General features: G+C 39.3%; 1 protein-coding gene across 1 annotated transcript in view; it reads right to left on the minus strand.

Annotated features, from left to right (window-relative positions):
• Positions 1–9,223: 9,223 nt before the first annotated feature.
• The window catches only part of GNAI3 (G protein subunit alpha i3), a 49,306-nt gene continuing 45,393 nt past the window's right edge, over positions 9,224–13,136 (minus strand). Inside the window, exons 8-9 of the mRNA XM_003933409.4 lie at positions 10,478–10,690; positions 9,224–10,387 (exon numbers count right to left, since the gene is read on the minus strand). Of these exons, the coding sequence (XP_003933458.1) occupies positions 10,500–10,690 (191 nt within the window). The 3' untranslated portion in view covers positions 9,224–10,387; positions 10,478–10,499. The remainder of the gene's footprint in view (positions 10,388–10,477; positions 10,691–13,136) is intronic.

Raw genomic sequence — 13,136 nt, forward strand, 5'->3', positions numbered from 1 at the left:
TATAAAATGAAGATGACTTCCCTACCTACCTCACAGGATTATTCTGAGGAGCACAAACATAACTGAAGGGAAGGCACATAAAAACTGCTTGTGCAGGCTGGGCACGGTGGCTCATGCTTGTAATCCCAGCACTTTGGGAGGCTGAGGTGGGCGGATCACCCGAGGTCAGGAGTTCAAGACCAGCCTGGCCAACACAGTGAAACCCCATCTCTACTAAAAATACAAAAATTAGTGGGGCATGGTAGATGCCTGTAATCCCAGCTACTTGGGAGGCTGAGGCAGGAGAATCACCTGAACCTGAGAGGCGGAGGTTGCAGTGAGCCGAGATTGTGCCACTGTACTCCAGCCTGGGTGACAAAACTAGACTTCGTCTCAAAACAAAAACAACAACAACAAAAAAACCCTGCTTATGCTCAGGGTCACAGAAATAAATCCTATATAAGAGCCACCATTTATTAATTCAACACCTGGTTTTTAGAATATACTATTGCAATAAACTGTTCCAAGCAAAATAGCAAGGCTTCCCTAAGTCTGCAAAAAACTAGTATCAACCAAAGCTCAATAAACCCACAATTCCCTTTTTACTAACAGACCTCTATGTGCCTTAGCTCAGAGATCTGGATCACTGGATAGAAGATTCAAGTTTGTTAGTTTCTAAGGCACACATCCCAAAACTTACATTACTAAGCACAGATTATCCTTCTGCCCTCAGGCTGTCAAACAGACCCTTATCTCTACAAATGTTTCTTAGGTATATAACATACTTCCTGAATAAACTTAGAGGACATCAAATACTCTCATTTAGAGTATTAATGATTGTATTGCTGCCGCTTCTTTATCATAGAATTTGGAACAAGTGAACAATTCTAAACTTTTCATTTCAACTGCTACATGTTTCAGAAGAACCAAGACAGGTGAGCTTGTTTTAGGCACTAAAAATCTTTGCAGCTGGGTCCTTGTGATGGCGGATGAAGACAACATCTCCCCAAACAAGCCAACAAGTTATTCCTTTGAACTCCTTTAAGGGGAAATGAAGTTCGTATTTATCTTGACAGGAGGTGATGAAGTCACGTATAGATTTAGCATTTCCAACTACCACTGAGGAAAGCTCTTGGCAACCAGAAAACGTCAACTGGAAATTGCTCCTTGCCAGAAACACCCACTCACACTTAGACTGCTACTAGCAATATTAATACTAGTGAGCCATATGAGCTTGAAATATACTGAATAAATTTGTAACTATAAAAGTTAGATTCATTTAATAGTCTTTCTGATTCCCTGAAAAGAAAGCAACTTGGGAGAATTATCAGAGAAACTACTCTGGCTACTGCTGATGAAAAAACGTAAGCCAAAGAACAAACCTGACGGTGGCTCACACCTGTAATCCTAGCACTTTGGGAGGCCAAGGCTGGTGGATCCCCTGAGGTCAGGGGTTCAAGACCAGCCTGACCAATATGGCGAAACCCCATCTACTACTACTACTAAAACCCCATCTACTACTAAAAACCCCAGCTCTACTAAAAATACAAAAATTAGCCAGGTGTGGTGATGCATGCCTGTAATCGGGAGGCCGAGGCAGGAAAATTACTTGAACCCAGGAGGCGAAGGTTGCAGTGAGCTGAGATCGCACCACTGCACTTCCAGCCTGGGCGACAGAGTGAGATTCCATTTCAGAACAAAAACAAAAACATAAAAACCCAAGAAAGACTTCTCATATTCAAGAGCTGTTCAGGAACTACTCTGAATATCATGCTCCAGCCATTACTAACCTGTTCACTTTAACTCAACATACAGGAGTTCTGAATCTTTTTTTATCATGGATCCAACCATGTACCCCTTTTCATCATATTTTTAAACATATAAAATTAAGAGAATTAAAAAGAAAACATATCAAATACAGTCTCTCTGTAGATGCTCTGGAACTCTGAAGCCCCAGGTGAAAAACCCTTACTATACAGCTATGATCTTGTCTATTCAGGACCCAAACATAATTTATACCATTTATTCCATCTCCATATAGGATAGTCCTACTTCCCCTCAAATAGTACCAAATTGCTGCTTATTGTACTAACTTTTCCTTGGTCTTTCAATCTAGGTACAAATTGGCTATCAGCCAAACTATAAGTCGTAACACAGGATCTTTGCTTATTAATGTTCACATAGAACCTGCCTTCCAGTATTAGTACAGAAGCAGAGCCAGTGGGATAGGTCTTCTGTCAGAACAAAAGTTTCTAGCAGACTAAAACAGGGTTGTATTTAGTCCTCTTTGGGGATAGCTGGTAGATATCCCAACTTTTAACTGGTTTATAAACAAACTCACACAAGCCACCTTGTACAAACACTGTAAGGGGTGCATCTTGGAGAACAGAGGACGAAATAGTAGCACTTAAAGCAACATGTTATAGCTGGTTTTTTTTTTTTTTTACTGAGGTTAGGATCTGCCTATATTCATCTTATGTTCTCAAGCTAAAACTCTTCTGGCAAGTCTACATGAAATGCAACAGGAGTCCTTGAGCACCCATTTGCCTATTACCTTAGAACAAAGTCAAAATAATTTTCTCAAACTCTTGATCCAGACTGGGCTCTCCCATAAGTAAAGGTAACAGGACTTCACCTCAATGCTCTTGATAGGCTTCCAGAAAAGGCATTCACCCTTACCCTAGTTTAACTCTGTTGGGCCCAACAATTGTTCCCGAATCTTACATTGTCAGAGCTAGAGAAAAAGTGCATTTGTACTTCTGCACAATTAGCTTATATTTTTTATCTCATGGACATTTTGATTGTATTCATGAAAAGTTCTTAAGTAAAACAGCTGTAAGAAAGATTAAAACCAAAATTAAGTAATATATTCTGCTGTCTTTATCTTTCTTCTTTTGCCTCATTTTAAATTTGCATTGTACTGTTGAATTTTTATTTACTTTAAGCCATCAAGTTCTTTTTTGTAACAAGATCAGACAACAAATATTTAACCCTATTTTCTGGCACTTAATTCTTAGACTGCTAAAGTTAGAAGAAACTTAAAAATATTCCAGCCCCATCACTAGCAATTTACAGATAGGAAACTGAAGCCCACGGAGAGAGTATCTTCATCAAGATCACAGCGCTAGGTAGAGGCAGAACTGGAACTCCCAAACAGGTCTTCTGAATCCAAAGCCTGTGGTGACACCCAGCTACCAATACACCATACACTATAAAGTCAAAGCCAATTTCTCGTTCTTCTAAGCTCCTCCCATACCCAACCAAATTCTTTATTTTTTCATTATACCATCTCTAAATTATGGACATTTAACAAAACCATCTCCAATCTAAGACAAAGAGATCTCAAAATGGAATATGAAAATACCATTAAAATCACAAAACATAACTAAGTTTGCTTGTTTGTTGAAGGTATAACTTCCTCTTCATATTCTTACAGGGAGATCATAATGTACTTCCCTAGCATAGCACAATTAAAGAGACACTACTAACAATAAATCAAATAAATAAATTGTTACATTTCATATACATCTGATAGTTTTTTTAGACAAAAACACAATATGATTGACACAAAAGGATAAATACTATGATTCCACTTATATGAGGTATCTAAAATAGTCAAATTCATAGAGACAAAGGAGAATGCTGGTTACCAGGGGCTAAAAGAAGGTGGGGCATGGGAAGTTATTAACAGGAACAGAGTTTCAGTTCAGGACAATGAAAAAAGGTTCCGGAAATGTATGGTGGTGATGGTAGGGCAACAGTGTGAATGTGCTTAATGCCACTGAACTGTGTACTTAAGATAGCAAATTTTATGTTATATATGCTTTACCACAATTTTAAAAATAGGGAAAAAACCCACTATAATTAGAAATTTGTATTTCTGTGAAGAATGGATAAATGCAGCACAAAAGTTGTCTAAAAAGACACATTAACTTGAAACAGTTCCTATACTGATAAAATCCACTCACATGTACCCCAAATAGTCCAAATCTGAGTATTCCTTCCCATCCCCACAGTGATACATAACAGCATTCAAAACCCACTTCTATACTTGGAGATGTGCTGTAGACCAAAGTGTGCCGGCCATGCTGGGTGGAGAAGGTGGTGAAGGGTGAAGAGCTCTTACCTCCCACTGCCCTCTCTACCCGGCACAGCCCCCGAAGCACAGATTCCAGCAGGACTTCGGTGTTGGGCCAGGGACTGCAAGAGTGACAGAGCCTCTGGTGGTCCTGCTAGGTAAAAGCATGAAGACATTTCTGTGAGATCAGAAGACACTGGAGATTGCAGAATGGAACTTTTCTGCCTTTTTGCCATGAACAAGCACTAGTATGAGCAGAAAACAGACAACTGGATTTAAATGTAAAACAAAGCAAAGACCTTTTCACACTGCTTCACGCATTTTAGAGCAATTTACAGTTCAACTTCATTTCAGGTCTTCAAAATGAATATGGGCAAAGAAATGCTGTAAAAGACCATCAGGTACAATGAATTACCTCTGTTGGTGCTGCCTTAGGATTTTTTTTTTTTTCTGTGCAGTGTAATCCTGAGTATTGTAACATTTACAAAGCACTTCCAAATATGTTATTTCTATTTTATGAGAACCATAGAATATTATGGCAGGAAGGAATAATTTAGTCCATCTTTAGATGCCAGATGAGTGATGTAAGACTGAAAGAATACACAAGATTCCATAGCTAGTTGGAAGCAGAGAAAAGACCAGAACCCAACATTCCAAACAACTCGCCAACCTCGTAAGATTCTGAGAGGTCTCAGGACCTTTATCCTACATGAGCAAGAATAAACAGAACAAGTATTTTCTTGTGTTATGTCTACTGGAAATTTTTCTTACATATAAATAAGCCTCTTAGTAAAAATGTCTGGATAACCCAAGGAGAATTTTATGTGCACGGAGAGGTAAAAGATTATAGAGGATAAACCAGGTTGCTCATAATTTAATATTTCTGCTGTCAAAGATTTTACAGCTTAGTGAATGCTAGTACATTGCGATAGTCTATCCCAGCAGTGTATTAATATTTATTAGTATTTGGTTATTTCTGGTACCTTGTGAGTCCCACTAGATTTAAGGAAAACACTAGCACTGGGCATACACAGGCTTTTTACATGTGCCTCAATCATTCCTCTTATGTACCCCTTACTAAGCCATTTCAAAACAACTTTCTTTGTAGTCTAGAGCTAGCTAGCTTTGCCTTCTTTACCCACTGCAAATAAAGATTCTTGATATTACATATACTGTTACCTGTCACAGGGTTTTATCTTTAATTTGATCTATCTTTCTATTTTCACTGCATAAATAAATGCAATAAATGCTCATTGCAACCTCCACCTCCCAGGTTCAAGAGATTCTCCTGCCTCAGCCTCCCAAGTAGCTGGGATTACAGGTGCCCACCACCATGCCTGGCTAATTTTTGTATTTTTATTAGAGACAGGGTTTCACCATGTTGGCCAGGCTGGTCTCAAACTCCTGACTTCAAATGATCTGCCTGCCTTGGCCTCCCACAGTGCTAGGATTATAGACGTGAGCCACCGTGCCCAGATGTGTTGATCTTTAATATAGATTGAACATCTCAAATGTTCAATCTATATTAAACATTTAGATCTATATTTCTTTTAAATCTGTATCAAAAGCTCCAAAATGGTAAGCTTTTTGAGTGACAATATATCACTAAAAGGAAGCATCCGCAGCAGCATTTTGAATTTCAGATTTTTGAATTTGGAAAGCTGAGCCAGTAAGTACATAATGCAAATATTTCAAAACCTGACAAAAATCTGAACTCTCAAACACTTCTGATCTCAAAAGATTTGAATAAGGCTACTCAACCTGCATTAGGTCCTACTCAGTTATTCCCAAATATTGGCCCAGATTGGCTAGATCAAAATCACTGAGGAATGTATTAAAAATATGTATATTCCTATGACCTATCTCAGACATTTTAATTTACTAGGGTTTAGCCAAAGAATCTGCTAAATCAAACTAATCATGCACCCCAGGTAACTACTGCTGTTTAACATTCCTTACTACTTCTTATTCCTGAGAAGATATGACTCAGGCCAGGCCTAGGCCTGATTTGGTATCAGAAAAAAAACTGCCCTGGCTGCCTGCAGTGGTTCACACATGCAATCCCAGCACTTTGGGAGGCTGAGGAGTTCAAGACCAGCCTGGCCAACATGGTAAAACATGTCTCTACTAAAACTCCAACAGTTAGCCAGGTGTGGTGGCACACACCTGTAATCACAGCTACTTGGGAGGCTGAGGCACAAGAACTGCTTGAACCCGTGAGGCAAGGTTGCAATAAGCAGAGATGGTGCCACTGCACTCCAGTCCGGGCAACAGAGCAAGACTGTCTCAAAAAAACAAAAGGAACACAAAAGAAAAAATTGCCCTGTCCTGATATGTTCTGAAGTATGTTGTTCTCAGCAGAACTCATAATAACTGTTGAGAAAACTGGAGGGGGAAGGAGGGAGAGAGGGGATCTTAAAAACTAAAAGATAAAGTAATAAAGACCTTGAGCATCATTGGTAGCCAGTGCCTGAAAAAGCCTTTCTTTTACTCCGTTAGTTGTCAGCAAAATCAACTTTCAACTTGAAGTCTCTAGGCAGCCAGCCTTTTTCTCTTGTGCTTGTTGGTAGCAATATAACAAAATATGATGGTCATAAAGCGATGTAAAGAGCTGCGGCTCATCCAGGTCAGATCTCCAATTTGTACTACGAAGGCTGAAGTAGAACACAGTAATTACCTGGCACTGGCAAACTAAGACTATTATTCTTAAAATCAATATTACACATAGAAAGATCCCACAAGTAATAACACTGAAGGAAAACAGTGACATTTTAGGTATATAAATGAGTAGAGGGCTGTTGCTTTTTTTTTTTTGAGCACATAAAAAGGGAAAAAAATCAATAGTAAGTTTTTAATAGGAATGAGGGGCTAACTTTATCTTATATACATGACTGCAATACAGCAAGGAGTTCTGCAACAGGAAACTCCAGAACTATGTCACACATAGTAAGCAAATGAATAAATATATTAAATAACTAATCAGGCCAGGCACATAACGTCCAAAGAATGTCACAGCTATAAAGCATAGAATAATGACCAGAATATAAGAATATAGGGTGACTGAATTAGAAAAACCAGCTGGTTTTTTTTTTTTTTTTTTTTTTTTTGAGACGGAGTTTCGCTCTTGTTGCCCAGGCTGGAGTGCAATGGCGCGATCTCGGCTCACCGCAACCTCCGCCTCCTGGGCTCAGGCAATTCTCCTGCCTCAGCCTCCTGAGTAGCTGGGATTACAGGCACGCGCCACCACGCCCAGCTAGTTTTTTGTATTTTTAGTAGAGACGGGGTTTCACCATGTTGACCAGGATGGTCTCGATCTCTCGACCTCGTGATCCACCCGCCTCGGCCTCCCAAAGTGCTGGGATTACAGGCTTGAGCCACCGCGCCCGGCTCTGGTTTTTTTTTTTAATATTCTAATGTGTATATACAACAAATAGAATACATATGAAAACCAAAAAAAAAGAGAGAAAAAAAAAGGGCAAGAAACTTAAAAAAAAAAAAAAGGTGGTCGGTCCATCTAGTCTTACATTGTAAGAATGTACCTTATGAAAAATAACAATCCATCAGTAAAAATTTTTAAAATGATTCACTGTGAACTAGAGATTTAGAATTCAAACTGTCCAAAAGGAAAATGTCATCTCAAAATCCACTTACGAATAATTACTAAAGTCTTTGGAATTTTCATGCTAGGAGGTGAAATCTGTTGCAAAGCTGAATTTATAAGGGGGGACTGTCCATTAAGAATATTTCTTCTTTAAATAGAAACTAATGGCTTCTTAGATGGTCCAAAGCATAGGCACCTGAATTCTGAAACATTATCTATCACAAACCTCCAGCATTCTCCAGAGAAAAAAACACAAGCCAACTTTTAGCTTCTTTGATTACAAATGCCAAACCTTTTTTTCAGGCTAGTAGATTTGATGTTTCTTCCTACATTTTAGCCCTGCTACAAGAAAATATCTTTTGTTTCAATACAAACTAGTGATTTGCAAGCCTGGCTGGTAGTCAGAATCACCTTTTAAAAAGTATAGATTTCCAGCCCACCAGCCAAAAGTCAATCTCTTAGTTGGGCCAAGTGTTTTTTACTTAAGTCATATTGAAGACCACTGAGTTAAATTATCTCCCCGTGTCCTCATGCAATGTGCACCTAGGTAAGTTACTTGGGATGGTAAAATAAGAGCGATCTTCATGTAAACAGAGAATAAATGTAAATGGTACAGAGGCAGAAAAATGAGGACCTGCTATTTTTCTTTAACAGAAGGGCTAAAAAATTAACAGACAGATATTCAAATGAAAATACAAATTCAAAGTAAAATAAACTTTTTTGGATTATTGGTTATTTTAGATGATCAACATCACCATTCCATTAGTACATAGTACAGAAAGACTACAGTTGAAAATAATATTCTACCAGTTCTCATTTCCAGATGATCCCATAATACAGAATACAATAAGGAAAAGATATATTCAAAATGAATAAGAACTATTAACCCTGTTTACATTGTGGGCATTGAGTCAATCGCCAACTGAAGCTGATAATTTTCTTTCAAGTTTTCCCACACCTAAAGAAAATTTCATTCTATAATACAGTTATACCAACTGTAAGCTATGATTTTCCAAAAAGAATAAGAAAAAAAGAAAAACTACCACCAACAAAGGCACTGAACTGCTGTGGCTTGCTTTTTTGTTGACCACCAACCTTTTTTTGTAAACTAGTGAAAGGTTACATTAAAAGATGACATAGAATCCAATCTAAAAAGATTGGACCCCAAAAGGCACTGCTCAAGCTACTAATTTGAAATGCTCAAAATGCATTCTCTTCATTTGTTGTCTCCTAACACAGTATTCAATATTTAATGACATTTGATATTTAATAACATTTGCTGTACATTATACAAAAGGGTCTGTAGGTTGAAGTGAATACAACTCTCCACACAAGCAAAATGTATACCTGCAAAATGAATGATGATCGTGTATCACTCGTACGCAGATATAACATAAAACCTAAGGTTCAACAATACTATTACACCAAAGGTCTAGCTAGACCTTTAGGAAACCCTACTACCTAAACCCATTCTCAGACAAGGGCTAAAGCACATTCTGCAGAGGCAAAAGAAAACAGAAGACAGTATTTCCAGAAAAGACTAGTTACAAACAGGAGCAAACCTGGACTCTTTACTCACCATTTTAATATTGCCGCCAACTATAACAGATTAAAAATGTACACATGACAAAGTGGAAAAAAGTCCCAAAATGCAACAGTTTCAGCAAAAGAACATACTGACTAAGGAATACTACAGTTAACATTGCTACAGTAAAAATGATGGCAAACAAGGATTTGGCACCACATTTACAAAGTAAAAGCATGCACTGTTAATACACTTTAGATGTCTCTCAACAGAAAAGGCCATGAAGATGGAAAACAAGAGGCACCTGTACAAAACTCCCCATAACTGAGACAAACAAGCAAGAATCAAAGTGGTCAATTTCGTAAATATCTAGCAGCAAAGTCACTGGTTCTGTCTGAAATTTAGTAATTTGCATTTCTGATTGGCAGCTGCCCTGGGTATGTCTGTATGCAAGAAGAAGACTTCATTATACCACATCAGCAGTAATTTGGTAATCTGCATAAACAAGGTTAACCTTCAACCATAAGCTTAAAGAAAAGAGAGAATGAGAATCTTATTGCAGAACTTTCGAATGTAATTACCATTTGGAAACCATAATGGTACTCTGAGCAGGATAATAACATAAACTTCATCAAAAAAGTTGTATTTATATCCCCAGTAACTGGAAAGAATTATAAGTAATTATGGAAGTATTATATTCTGACCATACCAAGAGTTAAAAACCAAGAGTTCCTACTAAAGAGGAATATTTTCAAGATGATCTGTCACATCATGTGCATAGTTAAGACTGTGTTTTAATAAAGATTCTTTTGCAAGTAAAGAAATAAAATTTAGTAAAGTTATTCTTCTCTTGACGAAAAAACCTTAAAAATGAACCACTGGTGGTTTGTTAAGAAGGGGAAAAAAAAGAGTAAGCTACATATTTTAAGTTCCAGAATGCAGCACCTCAACTTCACATCTGCCATAAGCATTTGAGATTAAGAAATCCAAGTGATGTCTTCATGATCGAATCACACTTTATAGTTCTTCCAATTCCAATATCTGACTTTAGCATCTCATGTCAATTAAAAGTTCCCTAATACAGATTGTGCTAAAGAGTGCTAAGATTCTGCATGCTGCTGCCATTCCCTGGTCCCGTTCATGCTTGTAGCTGCCTCACGAGACAGCAAAAGGTGTCTGGTCTCAACACTCCACACTGCAGTAACTAGAAGAGAAGAACATTCTTAATTAGAAAAAGTTTACAAAGCTAAGGGGCATCACTGTAGCACTATAACTACATTGTAGGAAGCTTTACCTTTCACTAACATCCATGCTTGTCAATAAAGTCCACATTCCTTTAAGTTGTTTTTAATGATGACATCTGTAACAGCATCAAAAACAAACTGCACATTCTTCGTGTCTGTGGCACAGGTGAAGTGAGTATAGATCTCCTTGGTATCTTTTCTTCTGTTCAGATCTTCAAACTGGCATTGAATATAGGCAGCTGCCTCTTCATATGTGTTGGAACCTAAAACAGACACCCAATACTCTCAGTTCAAACCATAACAGCTGCCTGAACTCAAATAAATCAGACCACTAAGATTTACTTATGGAGAGGGAATATAACCCAATTAAATATGAATAGAATTCTCTATTTCTGTTATCAAGGTGTTCATATATATATATATATATATATATATATATATATATATTTTTTTTTTTTTTTTTTTTTGAGACAGAGTTTCGCTCTTGTTACCCAGGCTGGAGTGCAATGGCACGATCTCGGCTCACCGCAACCTCCGCCTCCTGGGTTCAGGCAATTCTGCCTCAGCCTCCTGAGTAGCTGGGATTATAGGCATGCACCACCATGCCCAGCTAATTTTTTGTCTTTTTAGTAGAGACGGGGTTTCACCATGTTGACCAGGATGGTCTCGATCTCTGGACCTCGTGATCCACCCGCCTCGGCCTCCCAAAGTGCTGGGATTACAGGCTTGAGCCACCGCGCCCGGCCTAAGGTGTTTCTATATTTAGGTTATTAGTGAGAGTAGACTCTCATGGTAACCAAAATGAAATCATCACACACAAAAATTGAGTCTTTACCCGTTCATTTAGACTTCTCAACTAAAAAAAAATCTAGAAAGTGTAAAAGGAAAGTAGGAAGGTGCATTTCTTTTCTTTTCTTTTCTTTTCTTTTTTTGAGACGGAGTTTCGCTCTTGTTACCCAGGCTGGAGTGCAATGGCGCGATCTTGGCTCACCGCAACCTCCGCCTCCTGGGCGCAGGCAATTCTCCTGCCTCAGCCCCCTGAGTAGCTGGGATTACAGGCATGCGCCACGATGCCCAGCTAATTTTTTTGTATTTTTAGTAGAGACGGGGTTTCACCGTGTTGACCAGGATGGTCTCGATCTCTTGACCTCGCGATCCACCCGCCTCGGCCTCCCAAAGTGCTGGGATTACAGGCTTGAGCCACTGCGCCCGGCTTCTTTTTTTTTTTGAGACAGAGTTTCACTCTTGTTACCCAGGCTGGAGTGCAATGGCTCGATCTCGGCTCACCGCAACCTCCACCTCCTGGGTTCAGGCAATTCTCCTGCCTCAGCCTCCTGAGTAGCTGGGATTACAGGCACGTGCCACCATGCCCAGCTAATTTTTTTTATATTTTTAGTAGAGACGGGGTTTCGCCATGTTGACCAGGATGGTCTCGATCTCTTGACCTCATGATCCACCCGCCTCAGCCTCCCAAAGTGCTGGGATTACAGGCGTGAGCCACTGCGCCTGGCCCTGGAAGGTGCATTTCTAGGGAACACAATTGCTTAAAAGGTCTAAGAGAGGCTGTGTTCCTTGGAGCGATTTTGGAATAAAGAATTCAATAGTGTAAATTGTTCTTTTCAGAATCATTCCACAGTTTTAAGGAGGTTTAGCTTCAAAGCCTTAAGGTAGTAATTTAAATAAGGAAAAGTAATACACTTTAAAAGGGTGAATTTTAGGGTTTCTGAATTATGTCAATAAAGCTCTATCTATCTACCTATCTGTCTGTCTGTCTATTGAGACAGAGTTTCGCTCTTGTGGCTCAGGCTGGAGTACAATGACATGCTCTAGGCTCACGGCAACCTCCGCCTCCCGCATTCAAGTGATTCTGCTGCCTCAGCCTCCCAAGTAGCTGGGATTACAGGCATGCGCCACTATGCCCGGCTAATTTTTTTCCTTTTTACTTAACATTCTTGGAGTATATAATTTTGTATTGTTAGTAGACACAGGGTTTCTCCATGTTGGTCAGGCTGGTCTCAAACTCCTGACCTCAGGTGATCCGCCTGCCTCAGCCTCCCAAAGTGCTGGGATTACAGGCATGAGCCACTGTGCCCGGCCAAAGCTCTTATTTTTTTAAAAAAGAAAGAAGTGGCAGGAACCAAAAGTAAAGCCTGTCTCAACAATATTTATAATTAATATCTTTAAATCACTTGCTTTTTACACCATCTTGTCTACTTACAGAGCTTTTAGAGTAGCCTTAGAAACTGGCTGTAAAGGCCGGGCGCGGTGGCTCAAGCCTGTAATCCCAGCACTTTGGGAGGCCGAGGCGGGTGGATCACGAGGTCGAGAGATCGAGACCATCCTGGTCAACATGGTGAAACCCCGTCTCTACTAAAAATACAAAAAATTAGCTGGGCATGGTGGCGCGTGCCTATAATCCCAGCTACTCAGGAGGCTGAGGCAGGAGAATTGCCTGAACCCAGGAGGCGGAGGTTGTGGTGAGCCGAGATCGCGCCATTGCACTCCAGTCTGGGTAACAAGAGCGAAACTCCGTCTAAAAAAAAAAGAAACTGGCTGTAAAGCCAGGGAAACACAACAAAGACAATCCATTATTCCAATAAACCAGAGGCTATTTTCGGTAACATTATGCATAACAAAAAATATCAATAACAAAAATACGAAGACCAGGTAACAAAACAGAGCTTAAGGGAAAGACAAGGAGCCAGGTAT

Source organism: Saimiri boliviensis, chromosome 11 (genome assembly GCF_048565385.1).
Source record: "Saimiri boliviensis isolate mSaiBol1 chromosome 11, mSaiBol1.pri, whole genome shotgun sequence".
NCBI classification, from domain to species: Eukaryota; Metazoa; Chordata; class Mammalia; order Primates; family Cebidae; genus Saimiri; species Saimiri boliviensis.